The 13735-nt window shown below is 55.0% G+C and overlaps 2 protein-coding genes across 3 annotated transcripts in view; one reads left to right on the top strand and one right to left on the bottom strand.

Moving 5' to 3' along the window:
• Nucleotides 1-5113, top strand: part of LOC113482394 (mitochondrial chaperone BCS1) — a 5209-nt gene extending 96 nt beyond the window's left edge. The window contains exons 1-8 of one of the 2 annotated variants that reach the window (XM_026852982.1): nt 1-27; nt 886-1262; nt 1709-1848; nt 1964-2158; nt 2543-2606; nt 2989-3158; nt 3617-3734; nt 4435-5113. In XM_026852982.1, coding sequence (XP_026708783.1) covers nt 943-1262; nt 1709-1848; nt 1964-2158; nt 2543-2606; nt 2989-3158; nt 3617-3734; nt 4435-4687 — 1260 coding nt within the window. In that variant the 5' untranslated portion in view covers nt 1-27; nt 886-942 and the 3' untranslated portion in view covers nt 4688-5113. Of the gene's footprint in view, nt 28-883; nt 1263-1708; nt 1849-1963; nt 2159-2542; nt 2607-2988; nt 3159-3616; nt 3735-4434 lie in introns of both variants that reach the window. The other variant, XM_026852981.1, reaches the window with a different exon arrangement.
• Nucleotides 5114-6348: 1235 nt separating this feature from the next.
• RNF25 (ring finger protein 25) overlaps nt 6349-13735 on the bottom strand; it is a 7634-nt gene continuing 247 nt past the window's right edge. The window contains exons 2-9 of the mRNA XM_026852481.1: nt 13662-13727; nt 13511-13578; nt 12742-12811; nt 12544-12615; nt 11691-11831; nt 10802-10891; nt 9570-9704; nt 6349-9453 (exon numbers count right to left, since the gene is read on the bottom strand). Of these exons, the coding sequence (XP_026708282.1) occupies nt 8737-9453; nt 9570-9704; nt 10802-10891; nt 11691-11831; nt 12544-12615; nt 12742-12811; nt 13511-13578; nt 13662-13727 (1359 nt within the window). The 3' untranslated portion in view covers nt 6349-8736. The remainder of the gene's footprint in view (nt 9454-9569; nt 9705-10801; nt 10892-11690; nt 11832-12543; nt 12616-12741; nt 12812-13510; nt 13579-13661; nt 13728-13735) is intronic.

Below are 13735 nucleotides of genomic sequence, written 5' to 3'. Positions count from 1 at the left end.
CCGAGACCGAGACCGGTGCCGGTGGGGGTGAGCTCCTGCCGGAGGAGGGGGGTCTGCCATGGGGGCGAGGGGAGCGGAGGCTCCTCCCTGTGGAACGCACGGGGGCCGGGCCCCTGCTGTGAGGCAAGCCGGTGTGGGGCTGGGTCCCCAGCGGGGGACGGCTGACTCCTGCCGCGGGGCTGAAGCGGGAAAGGCCCCACTGCGGAGTGGGGACTCTGCCGTGGGCGTGAGGCCTACCCGTGGGGCAGGGGACGCCCTGCCCTGGGAAAGGAGCCTTGCTGCGGGGTCGGACCCTGTCCTTGAGGGAGCAGAGTCTATCTCTCTATCTGTCGGGGGAGGCTCCCCCTCATCCCCTATATCTGACAGACACCTCTGAGGTAGCCAGAGAAACTTCAGGCCCCCAGGTGTGCGGCTGGTGCCTTTTATCCAGACGTGGAGATAGTTATTCCACCACAGTTGTGTGCCCATTTCCAGCAGCAAAGAACCAGCTCTTGGCTCAGCCTGGGCATGCACTTCAGCTTTTTCAAACAATAAACCCTAAATAATTGCAGTGCTCTGTGATTTCTAGCTGCTTAAAGAGTAAAACTGTGTAAAATTCTGGGCTTGTTGTCATGTCTGAGGAAGTGGCAGATGCTCCTTTGCTAGCCTGAGAGCCTCCAGCTTGTGGTCCCCTCTTGCTTGTCTCACCCAGAGGCTGTGGAGATGGAGGAGACTCCTGCAGCCAGCGGCTGTCTGAACCCCCAGTAATAAGATAAGCATGGGTATGGGGGATCCAAATGTGCCAGGCTGCCTTTTGCCTTGAGAACAGGCTATGATAAAGGTCAGGTAACTGTGGGTGGTCTGTTGCATCCCCTGCTGACATTCAGTCCTTCTCTTTCCATGCAGGTTTGTTTCCAGAGAATAGAGATAATGCTTTGGAAAGGAGCCGCTTAACCTCCCACAATGCCCTTTTCTGACTTTGTCTTAGCACTGAAGGACAACCCATACTTCGGGGCTGGGTTTGGCCTCGTTGGGGTGGGCACAGCCCTGGCCTTAGCCCGGAAAGGGGCCCAGTTCGGGCTGGTGGCTTTCAGGCGCCATTATATGATCACCTTGGAGGTGCCCAGTAAGGATAAGAGCTACCACTGGCTGCTGAATTGGATCTCCCACCATGCCAAGCACACGCAGCACCTCAGTGTTGAGACATCGTACCTGCAGCATGAAAGCGGGCGCGTCAACACCAAGTTTGACTTTGTCCCCAGCCCTGGGAACCATTTCATCTGGTAAGAGAGTGCAGAGGGAAAGCAGTCGGGAGACTGACCCTTGTTTTGGCAAGGAAACTCCAAGCTGTGGGGCCTGTGGAGGTAGCAGAGAGAATCTTGTGTCCTCCTTGGGTCTTGGTTAGGGCAGGAGATTGAGAGCAGTGACAGTAGTCTATATTTACTGTGTGAGGCAAAAGGAACAAGCTTTAGAAAAACTCTTTTCTCTTAGGATATTATTAAAAGCAGGAATAATTAATAAATATATATTGTTTTATAGGTTTAATTAATAGAGCACAGGTGCTCTAGGAACAGTACTGACAGTTCAGTGCAGTAGGCACAGGTGCTCTAGGATCAATACTGACAGTTTGCTTTACCTGAGATGAGTGTGGTCCTTGATGCATGAACTGGGCTGGGTGCAGCTGAGTGGTGCTGGAGCACTGTCCCCCAACTCCACCATCCCACCCCAGGTATCGCGGGAAGTGGATTCGCATCGAGCGCAACCGGGAGATGCAGATGATCGACCTACACACGGGGAGTCCCTGGGAGTCTGTCACCTTCACTGCGCTGGGCACTGACCGGGAGATCTTCTTCAATATCCTCCAGGAAGGTCTGTAGGGGAGCTGCATGGGGTCCTGATGGGAACAGCCTGCTCCCTGGAGATGCCCAGGGCTTCATGAGTGATTCTTTTCCCTGCCAGCTGTCCCCTCTGCCTCTCTCTACAGCCCGGGAGATGGCGTTACAGGAGCAGGAGGGGAAGACGATCATGTACACAGCCATGGGAGCCGAGTGGCGGCAGTTTGGCTTCCCCCGCCGGCGGCGGCCTCTCAGCTCCGTGGTACTGGAGGAAGGTGTGTCGGAGAGGCTGGTCCAGGACGTGAAGGACTTCATCGATAACCCCAAGTGGTACAGCGAGAGAGGCAAGTCTTCCCTGTGGTGTCCTCTGTACCATGCCCAGTGTGACTCCTTACACACTGCAGCCACGGCTCTGGGGCACCACCTTGGGCACATCCCATAAATGAGTGAGCTCAGGTGCTGAGGCTTGGGTCTGCAAAGGGACAAACTCCCCTTGATTCAATCCAGTCCTGGAAACTACGATAAGCCACAGAGTTCATTGCTCCTGTGACGCTGCTGTGGGGTGGGACAGGATGTCCATGGTCCTCTCTGGAGATGGCTGCCAAGATCTTTCCCTGCTGCTTGCCTTCCCCTGGTGCAGCCTCTGTGCGTGCTCAGCACAGCCCCACAGCTCTGGGAGATTGCTCAGAGCAACCCAGCTGGTTCCTAAAAGGACGCTGTCTTCCTAGGCATCCCCTACCGAAGAGGTTACCTGCTGTATGGTCCTCCTGGCTGTGGGAAAAGCAGCTTCATGTGAGTATTTCCAGCTGGCTAACAGCAGCTCTCCCGACAGCTGCCTGCTCTGGGGCGCAGCAGTCTCTGCTGAGAGGGTGTGGATAAGTTTGGGTTTGAAATGCAGGCTTGGGCTGTGCCTCCTGTGTGGTGCCTGGTGTCAGCGTTGTGTTGCTGGCGCTGTGACAGGTCAGGGTGACAAGCCCTTAGCACCCTTGCTTTGCACAGCATGGCATGGCACCAGCAGGCTGAGCAGGGGCTCCCACCTGCCCCCCATATCTGATCCCCACTGGGGGAGAGGATGCCTCTGCCCTATTCCCTGCTGCTGGACAGGGACATCCAGTTCTTCCTCTGCTCTGGGCTTTCTCGCTGTGATTCACCCTGTGGTTTGTGCCCTTCCCAGCACAGCCCTGGCTGGGGAGCTGCAGTACAGTATCTGCCTGCTGAGCCTCAGTGACCACAGCCTCGCCGATGACCGGCTCAATCATCTCCTGAGCGTGGCACCGCAGCAGAGCATCATCCTGCTGGAGGACGTGGATGCTGCCTTCGTCAGCCGGGAGCTCACTGCTGAGAGTGAGTGGTGCCCCGACTCCTGGGCCAGCAGTGGGAGAGAGGTTTGCTGGCTGTGCTGGTGAAAGGTTTGGACTCCAGGCTGCTCTGCTGCACCAGCAGAGACCAGGAGTGGACAGCAATCTGGGGCTTCAGAGCTCAAGCTGGAACTCACCCGGGTTTGGCTAGGCTATATAAGGGAAATTCAGATCTTTTATCCTTAGGCAAAGACACTTCTCCTGCCCAGCTATTTTCATCATGAGGGAGGGGCTGGCTTTCCCCCTCATTCTCTTTGGGTTCCCAGGGGTGTGGGTGGCCAGGGGAGGTGAATGTGCTGCCAGCCAGGGAGATGCAGAGGATCAGCCTCAGGACAAGGAGAGAACGGGGAGCTTGGCTTAAGCCTCAGGTGATAGGGAGGTGGCCTGCAAGTCTGCACAGGGTTAGTGGCCAGTGGATATGATCTCAGACACCTCTGTCCCCAGACCCGGCTGCATACCAAGGCATGGGGCGCCTGACCTTCAGCGGCCTTCTCAACGCGCTGGATGGTGTGGCCTCCACAGAGGCCAGGATTGTCTTCATGACCACCAACTACGTGGACAGGTTAGAGCTGCCCTCTGGGAGGGAACAGGGAGGGTAGCATGGGAACACCTTGCTCCCTTTTGATGGGCTTTATGGAGGGCTGTTTGCATCCTGCAGCATGAAGACTGGAGGTTCAGGTTTCCTGAATCCTCCTTTGGGATGCAAAACCCTCAATTGCTAATCAGAATCCCTTTTGCTGGAGCCTCGGATGCTTCCTTGCTGTTCAGACCATGGTTGTGCCCTTCAGGAGCAGTACTAACTTCCTGCCTGTGGGGATCTGCCCGTTTTGGTGTTGTGGCTGTGCCATGAGTGAAACACTGGCCCCACGTACAGCCCACTGGGTTGGTAGGGTGCAGCCTGGGCTCACAGCACCAGGCTTGACACTGCCCTGGGGCAGGCTTGGCTCGCTCCTGACTGAGCTGGACTAGAGGGTTGTTCGGAGGTTGCTCAGGAGACAAAGAATGGCAGAGCTGTTTCCCAGGATGCTCTTGTCCTCCTCTGGAGCCAGCCTTTCCCCAGCTCTCTTGCATCTTTTGGGTTGATTTTCCCTCCTCAACCCCCCTAGGGACAAACCTCTTCCCCACCTTTACCATCTCACAGTGCAGAGCACCTTACAGATAGGACACTGGCTGTGCTAGCATGGAGGGGGGTGCTTCCTGCAGGACCCGCCCTGCAGAGACACTTTGATCAGGTTTTCAAGACCTGCTGTGTCTCTCGACAGGCTGGACCCAGCCCTGGTGCGTCCCGGCCGCGTGGATCTCAAGCAGTACGTGGGCCATTGCTCCCGCTGGCAGCTTGCCTGCATGTTCCAGCGCTTCTACCCCGAGCAGCCACCGGCTGCAGCTGAGCGGTTTGCAGAGCAGGCACTAGCAGTCTCCAAACAGATCAGTGCTGCCCAGGTGCAGGGCCACTTCATGCTCTACAAGATGGACCCTGAAGGAGCCATTTCAAACATACGCTCCATCCTGCTGTGACCAGGGGCCAGCTTTCCCCTGCCACGCTGAGAGGACTGGGACAAGGATGTGACCATCCTGGGGATGCCATGAAGCTGCCCAGCCATGCAGGCCAGGTCTCTTCACCTCTCCTCACCAAGGTTTTGACTTTTTCTTAAAACACGGGGAGAGTCAGAGCTGCCAGCCTTGCAGCATGGAGAGGGAATTGGCTCTTGCTGCTCCCCACACTCGGGTGCTGCTGCACTGGCCCTGCTCACCAGTGTGTGCCTCATGCTGGGATTGCCCTAAGCTGCCAAGGCTCCTGGATGTGACTCCCTTTCCTTGCGGGGCAGCCTGGAGGTGCCCCAGAAGGGCATTTCTCTGGGGCAGGACATTGGGGTACTGCATTGATAAAGAGCTCCTGGTCTTTGATGGGACAATAGTCTTCACTAATTTGTGAATATCCTCTGGAAAAGCTCTCGCATCTCTGGTCCCTTTGCCTGTTAGTTGCCCCACTATCCAACTGCTGGTCCAGAGCCCTCCTGACCAGGGCCTGGCACAGCCAGTACTGCAAATCCAGAGTGTTTCAGAAAAAAGCAGCTCCCAAGAGACAGCTCATTGTCCTTCGGGCTGCAGGCTGGTGCCACAGCTCCTGCCCTGCTGGGTTGTGATGCCAACAGATCTGCTTGGACATTGTTCCCGAGTGGACATGACTGTCCCTTCTGTCAGAGGAGGAGGTGTGGGGCCCTGAGCTACTGCAGGCCTGCATGTGGGGGCAGATGAGAGGCTCTGGCTGGTTACAGAATATGTTCCTGAGAGCTTGATGTTAACCCTAATGTGAATTTTTGTTGCCAGGCCAGCCCTGTGCAAGGTGCAGAAATGCCCCTTGGAGGTGACAACTGCTCTCCTTTGAGTAGGTGAGGCTGTTCCAGCAGGTGAGGGCCTGTGTGGCTGAAGGAGGGATTTGGCCCGCTGCTGGCAGTCTCGCAGCCTTTTCCCTGTCACTGGGCTTCCTTCCTGCCAGGAGCAAAAGTCCTTGGATGGACTGGTAGAGCCACAGGTGCCTGAAATGCAATTGAGAAGTGGGCAGATTTTGCATCTCCTTCCCAATGCCATGGAGCCAGGGGTCAGGGTGTGCATGCTGACCCACAGAACAACCCAGCCAGAGCCTCTTCCCCAATCCAGTCCCAGTCCCAGAGTCCCAAAATCAACTTCCCCAGAGCCAGCCCCAAGTTCATGTCCTCGCTTTGGGGTCTGCATTATCTTGGTAGGGTTGGGGGAGCTGGTACCACACCAAACCCAAACTGTTGAGTCTCTGCAGGGGATACGAAGAGGCCCAGCTGATAACACCTGGCTGATTTTCAGCTCAAAGAGGCACTGCTTTGATGCAATCCTGGACTTGCACATGTTTCTGCAAGTGAAGGGCTGATCCTGTGGTCATGGAGGTGGGGGGTGGGGGATGTCTCTAGTGACTCAGGGTGGCTTCTGGAGCAGGGTGGTGCTGTTGGCATCTCAAACCCTGTGCTTGTCTGTCCCCCTGAGGCTGACTGCTTGGATCCAGCCTCCTCCGTCAAAGCTGGGGGTCAAAACGGGCCAGTGAGTGACTGCAAATGTCTTAAAGCAGTTCACAAGGATGGGGTAGTGGGGAAAGAGAGCTAGAGGGGCTCGATGCCACCACACAAGAACACATGCAACATCTCTCACTGCTTGCTTTTAATAGTGTTAATGCTACAGCCTCCACCGGTGCCCTTTGCCAGTTAAGCCTCACAACAGCCCTGTGAGGTAGGTGGGTAACACAGGCAGACACCAAGCAAGGAGCCCCAGGGCAGGGCGCAGGCTCCATTCCTTTCCTCTGACCTGGAGGTTTGTTTTGTTTAGCCCAAATTAATTTCCACACAATTGCAAAATGTCCTCTGCTCTAGGCTGACAGCAGTTAGGGAGAGAGGTGAGGGGCCTTCCTAAAACTCTACTCCCAGGAAAAAATGTCCACTCTAACGTGTCTGGCATTTGATTGAAGTTACCCAAGTCTTCACTCACTCCAATTTCCATGGCTGAACTCCCATGCTCCAAACACAGCACAGCAGCTTTCCTGCTGAGAGTAAGCTTGGCTTAGGAAGAGGTGAAGGAGCTTCAGCTGCTGTGAGGGGCAGAGATCTTCGTGTTTCTTTCAGGTAATAATCAAATGCCTTTCTTGGAGCACAGCAATTTCACGAGTGAACACAGGAGGCAGTAGAACAAGCACCAATGTCAAGTTTACACCTCTTCACCCAAATGTGGACAGGTCATTTGCCCAGGAACCAGCTGGAACAAGGAGAGTGAGCACTGAATAAAAATCAGGGAGCGAGTGCTCAGCCTTTGTCCCCAGCAGGGCACAATGTCTGGCTCTGAGATCTCCAAGCCCAGGACAGGTAGTGTAGGCTCAGACCAAGGAGGGGAAAAAAAAAAAATAATGCTTTTAGAGTATTAAGCCAGTCTTGGGAAACTGAAATACAGATGGTTCTTGGGCAGCACGTTAAACCAACCCCTTCAGGACAAGGTCAGGTGTGGAGAGTGCAGGGCAGCAAGTTCAAAAGAGCTTCTGTGCACCCTTTGTGTGCCAAAGGATCAGCCTGGCAGATACAGCACAAATGCCCTCCCAGGTGGCACACAGCCCTTGGTTTTGGAGGGATCTCACCCAAGGCTCTGGCAAGCCCATCATGGTGCAGCCATTTTTGCACTCAGCAGGAGAAGGAAGACAGTAACAACCCACATGTGGCCAAAAGAGAGGTGGGGGCACAAGGCACAAACAAGTGTGAAGGAACTGGTACTGTCTGGGTGAGTCAGGCAGCTTACACTGAGCCAGGCAAAGCAGGGACCAGGGAGCCCTCCTGCCACCCAGGAGTGCCAGGGGAAGGTCTCTGCCCCAGCCCTGGGCGTAGGGAGCAAGGAGGGGAGCGAGAATACCAGGGATCAACACCTTTGCTCCAAACAGCAAAGGACAGGAGTGAGAGGGCAAAGAAAACAAAGGGAACAGGCTCCAGAGAAGACCCAACAAATTATTTTAACGGCAGTGTCCCACTTCAGAGGCTTGGGATCACCCAGCACTGCTTTGGAATGAGACACTTTAAATATGTGAAGCAACAACAGAAGGAACTGCACCAAACTAGTTTAGACAATAAATCCTCATTTCTCTGAAGCAAGATCAGCTTGAAGATGAAAGGAGGGTAAGAGTATCCAAAATATTGCATCATGTCTTCATTCTGGGCTGTTGGAAGTTTCAAGAGACAGCCTGGCCTTGGAGGGGGATCCCAACAAATACAGGTTGGAAAGCAGAGTGCTCTTCCCAGGTGTCTCCAACAGCTTCTGCCTGCAAAAAGTAGCTGAAGGATAGGGCAGGAGCTCCAGCTAAATTCAGGCTTCCTGGGGGAGCAGGAGCCAACCCAAAGCCTCAGCCAGCCCTGACCTGCCAATGCATTGACCTAAGCTTAATTTATCTCTTCTGGCTGGGACTGGGAAATGTCCTGTTGTACAACAGACTTGCCTGGCTGAGCCCATCAGCTGAATGGTCAGGGCTAGAGAAGAAGTGATGTTGTCTCCAAGGGACAGGGACAGCAGCTGAGAAGGTGCTTTGAGAAGGAACGGGGGACACAATGACCAGCACAGCCTCATCACTTGGCACCACCATGGCTCCACTGGGACACTGTCTTCCAGGGAAGGTCCCACCCCTCGGGCTCTGCCATGGCACCACGCTGGGCTCAGTCCATTTGCTCTGTAGGCATGCATGTTTCTTGGCAGCTCACATACAGGGGTGATGACTGCAGGTCCCTGGTCAAGGATTCCTCTGTTCCCTGGGTCCTCTGAGACCCAAGGCTGAAGTGATCTGTCAGGAGTCAACTTCTTCAATGCTAGTGACAGCCAGTCACTCATGCCAGGATGCTTCACTCTGCACATACTCTGGAGATGCTGCCTGTCCCAAGCTGTGCCACATGCCAACTGCCTCCTCCCTCCCCAGGGGTATGGTGTCTGCTTGCTACTGCTCCACCAGAGCCTTCACGATTCTCCCCAGAAACAGCTCTTCCCTCCTCCCCCAGCCCAGCTCCTCACCACTCCTGCTAGGAGCCGCTCTCCTTCTCAAGGAGATGGGCTTCTCGTCGTCCATTGGGCCTGAACACCCCTCGCCCTCTTGGCGCTCTGGGGTAGGAACCACGCTCCTGGACTCTGGACCTATCCCACCTCCCACAGTCCCAGGGCCGGTGGTGGCCCTGCCAGCTGGGAGCTGCTCTGTGGTCGCTGCGGTTGAACACCAGGTTCTCCTTCTCCCTGCCCTGCGCCTCAGCCCCCTCCTCCTGGGTCCATCTCTTCACGTCACAGTGCTCCTCTTTCAAGTCCACTACCTCTGTTACTGGGGAAGGGTCTTCAGGGCACAACTCCTTTCTTTCAGCCAAGGCTGCAGCCCTGCTTCTGCTGGGAGGTTTGGGGAACTCCTGGCTGTGCCTCCCACTGGGTCTCCGCTCCGGTCTCCGGCTGAAGCCCCTGGGCACCCTGGAGCCATTGAGTGGATGACAGACTTCCTCTGCCGGCTCCTGCAAGCCACTGCATGACTGCCTGCCCTGGCCTCTGGGGCCCAGCCTCTCCCCTCTGTGCCTCTCCCTCTTGCTCTGTTGCTCTCTGGGCACAGGAGGCTGCCCGGGTTCTGCCTGGGCCTCCGGCGCCCTGGCTGGCTCTGGAGCCAAGGCTTGGCTGGGCGGCTGGGGCACGTCCACAGCGCTTGCACTCACCGGCAGCTCAGAGGCAGCAGCTGCTTTGCCTGGATCAACAGCAGCTGGAGGCTGAAAGAAAGAAGCCACTGGTGAAGAAAGGCACAGGGGAGTCCCACAGCAGACGACAGCACTCGGTCCTGCAGTCCAGGGCCCCCCTCGCCAGGTCTCTGCCCCCAGTGCCATACCGCCTGGAGGCTGATGAAGTAACGGTTCCTCTCTGCTTCAGGGTCAATGATGCCCCCTTTCTCTTGCTGTCTCTTGAAAATTAAGCGCAGCTCTTCCTGCTGCTGCAGCATCTTGGCATCCGGCCTGTACATCTCCTGAGCAGCAGAAAGCAAGGCAGAGTAAGGGCTCTCTCAACACCTAGCACAGGTAAGCAGCTGGCCGTGCTAACAGCTACTCCCCAAACCCTCCTCTGATCACACAGTTCCAGGCAACCCGCTTCCATTTGCTGCCTTTGACCAGGCCTACACAATCACAGAATCATTCAGGTTGGGAAAGACCCTTGGGATCATCGAGTCCAACCAACAGCCCTACTCTGAAGTTCTCCCCTACACCATATCCCCCAACATCTCGTTCAAACGACCCTTAAACACATCTAGGGATGGTGACTCCACCACCTCCCTGGGCAGCCTGTTCCACTGTCTGACTACTCTTCAAAAAATTTTTTCCTAATGTCCAGTCTAAACCTCCCCTGTTGCAATTTAAAGCCATTCCCTCTTTTTCTGTCACTAATTACCTGTGAGAAGAGACCAGCACCAGGTACTTGTAGAGAGTGATGAGGTCTCCCCTTAGCCTTCTCCTCCTCAAACTAAACAGCTCCTTCAATCACTCCTCATAGGATTTACTCTCCAGGCCCTTCACCAGCTTCACTGCCCTCCTCTGCACTCACTCCAGCACCTTGATATCTCTCTCGTATTGAGATGCCCAAAACCAGACACAATACTCAAGGTGTGGCCTCACCAGTGCAGAGTACAGGGGGACTATCACCTCCCTACTTCTGCTGGTCACACTACAGATGCACCTGAAATCCCTAGACAGAGGTAGAGCACACCAGCGCAGACCCACTGTCCCCACTGCTGTGACTGCCTTGGGACGTCCTGCTGCAGGGCAAGACAAAGAGCAGTCAGGTCACTCCTGACTCTTGACTATATCCCAGTGAGTACAGGGACATGCCCCATGGCAGAATCACGTCTCCCCCAGCACATCTGCCCAAGACTCAGGGCTGTACAACTAAACCTGCTCTTTGTGGACACATCAAAGAATCAGGAGACACCCCGCTGGGTTTTGTGAACTGCCCTTTGGATGGGCCATCTAGAAGGACCTGCGAGCATACATTCATTCGTCTGTTATAATGTCCCAGTTGAAGCTACCCACAGAGTGGGTGCAGCTGGGCCAGTGAATCCCCATCTCTTACCAGAGGGTGCTGCGGGGGCGGTGCTGCCTTCAGAGCACAGAGATCGTAGACCAGTGTCTCCCGGCAGACAGGGCACTGCACACCGACCTCCTGTGGGGAGGGAAGAGGTGATACCAAACCCTGGCTGTGACCCAGGAACGCACTACTGAATAACCCCCGCCTGGAACAGGGTGGCCTTTTTCACTCTTCTGCCAGGGCAGGGAAGCCCAGGGTGGGTTCCAGCAGCATGAAAGCAGCCTGGTGTCTCAATGACTGCTACAGAAGGTGTCTCCACCACAAGGCATGCTGAGGTTTGTGCTCCAGCAGCTGACCACTGTACAAACCACTTCTGTCAGCACGTATGGCTTCAGTCCTCCTTAGCCCAAGACCTATTTTCTCCACTCCAAAGCAGAGCGTGTCATCTTGGCAGCACCTCTTTGAAGGGTTTTTGCAGGAAGGAGCCTCTGACTTGTTTCACGCTCAGATACACTGCTCTACAGCTGACAGCTGTATCAACAACTGCTCAGGCAGGTTTTATCACCCCAGAACACAGATGATCATGTTTATCCCATGACCTGCAGTTCAAGGACTAAGGAAGGAGCTCTTTTTTCTAACTCATGAAGTTCAAGAAGACCAAAAATGCAACTCCTCTGCCCCTTCACACAGCAGGTGCTGACCCAGACATCCAATATAACAACTGCTAAAGTACTGAAAACCCACAGGGTAGTTTTGTTTGGGAAGGGCCCTTGGAGATCACTTGGTCTAATCCTCACTCTGACTCTTGGTACAGGCGTGACACTGACGGTGCTGCCGGGTCAGGTTAGCCCTCACTCTGTGTCCTGAACAGGGTGGCAGAGACGTCATGAAGGTCTGCGCAGGGGACCACAGGAGGGAGCACAGGGGCTGGTACCTGTTTGGGGGATGGCGCCAGGTGCTGCTCTCTCTCCTCCTGCTGCACGAGGATCTCCTCCTCCATGTGCTGGGCGTAGCGGGCCAGGCAGTGGGAATGGAAGTAGTGGTAGCACTGGGTCTTTGTGAAGGCTTCTCTCTCCTGTAGAAGAGAAATGGCAGCTTTAAAGGGTTTCTGAGCTCAGGGTTGTGTGGCATCCCCAGCTGAGGTGGGTTTTCACTCCCATGTCAGCACTGGCAGTGGGGAACTAGTGCTACTGCTGACAGAGCCACGTAACATCTGGTGGCCATCATCTCTACTTCCTCAGTTCTCACTGGGGTAATGCTCTCTGTTCCGAGTGTAAGGAACACTCCTAATATCAAGATGCACAGTTTTTATGCCTGATTTCTCTGCACATGTTCCTGTGTAAGCAGCAATCTTCCCAGCTGGTATGTTCTCCATCCTAAGCAAGCACTGCCTCTCCTTGCAACCTGGAAAAGGCAAATTGCCCTGTCCCCACAGACCTCAGCACCTGCACAGATGTGTTCCAGTCCCTCCCGACCACCTGGGTGCTGAACTCCAGGTGAGGTGTGACCAACACAGGGAAGCTTAGATGCACCACCAACTATGCCTAGACCCCACCCCTTGGAGATGCTCTGGCATCACTCTCTGCCCTATGCCCTGTTTCTGTATGTGGTTATCTTCAGGCTGACAGGGAGAGTAGTGCATATGGTCTTGGGAAGGTTCACACTCAGTAGGATTGCCTACAGACCCAAAGGAGGAGGGGGCTGCCGCAGCACACCCCAGTCCCAGGTTGATATCCCCAGCTCCTCACTTCCCAGCCAGCTGGCAGAGGCAGAAGACATGTGCCTACCTGGAATCCATAGAGGCAGATCACACACTGGCCGTGAGGAATGTTGTTGTCGGTGAGAATCTCCTTCCCTTTCTGCAGAAGCATTAAAGCAAATGTTTTACCCACTGGCTTGTCCATAGGCTCAGGGCTGTCCCACCCCTTGGGCAGTAAAGGACCAAGGTCTGTGGTTGGTCACCCCCAGTCTCTCTCAACTCTCACCTCAATCAGTTCATAGAGCACCTCTGTCCCCAGCCTGGCTTCAGCAACACTTTTGAGGGTCTGGGAAATCCTACAGCAAAGCAGCAGAAATGCTTAATAAAAGTTTAGCCACACCTTTTCACTACCCCACATACCTGTCACCCCACCACGATGACAGGAGGAAGATAAAGGGCACTGGCCTTCAGGCTTTGCCTGCAGCATAGGATGGGCACACGTGCTCTCCCAGCTCCCCACAAGCTGGTGCAGAGAAAGCTTTTGTCCTCGGAGGGCTTGCAAGAGCAGGCTTGCTGCCTGCCTCAGATCAAGGTCACCCAGCACCCTTTGGTTTTGGTGAATCTCAGGCTTCGTTTATCTGATGGCAGCTTCTGAGCAGGTCTGCTGGGAGCTGCGTTTCTCCTGTGCTGCCAGCAGGTACCAGGGTCTTTCTGCACACACTCTGCTGCACCAAGGACAGGAGCACAAAGGCAACAATGGGCTGCCCAAGGACTTGGTTCAGTCTCACCTCTGTCAAAGCAGGACCAACTGCTTCAACAGCTATAGGGATTTAGATTACATGTCAGGGGAATCACAGGGAAATAACCATAGGGTGGACCACTAGGTGTCAAACTCAGCAGCAGTGGCTCCCATGAGATTTAAGACAAGGTGATTTAGGGACCTTTACCCATCTGTTAACCACAAACATGAATTTGAAAGAAGGCTTTTCCACTAATTCTGCCTTCTGCATCTTCAGAGGAAAGGCTCACCCTCAGCCTGCCCTCCCGGGACTCACTTTTGGATTTGCTCATCTGACAGGCCCCGCGGGTTTCTGATCGAGATTTCCGGAGCTTTGTTGGGATACTAGGAAAAAAAAAAAAAGATAAACACCCAAAGACAAAAAGGAAGGTGGGGAGGAAAGGGGGCGTGGGGGGCCGACAGCCTACCTGGGGGGGAACGGAGAGCACCAGGGTGAAGCAGACATACTGAGAGTCCTGGTCCTGGGCCTGTCTCTTATACA

The sequence above is a fragment of the Athene cunicularia genome, assembly GCF_003259725.1.
Source record: "Athene cunicularia isolate RWA chromosome 7 unlocalized genomic scaffold, athCun1 chr7_part1, whole genome shotgun sequence".
NCBI lineage: Eukaryota > Metazoa > Chordata > Aves > Strigiformes > Strigidae > Athene > Athene cunicularia.
This window is presented reverse-complemented; position numbering and strand designations above follow the sequence as displayed.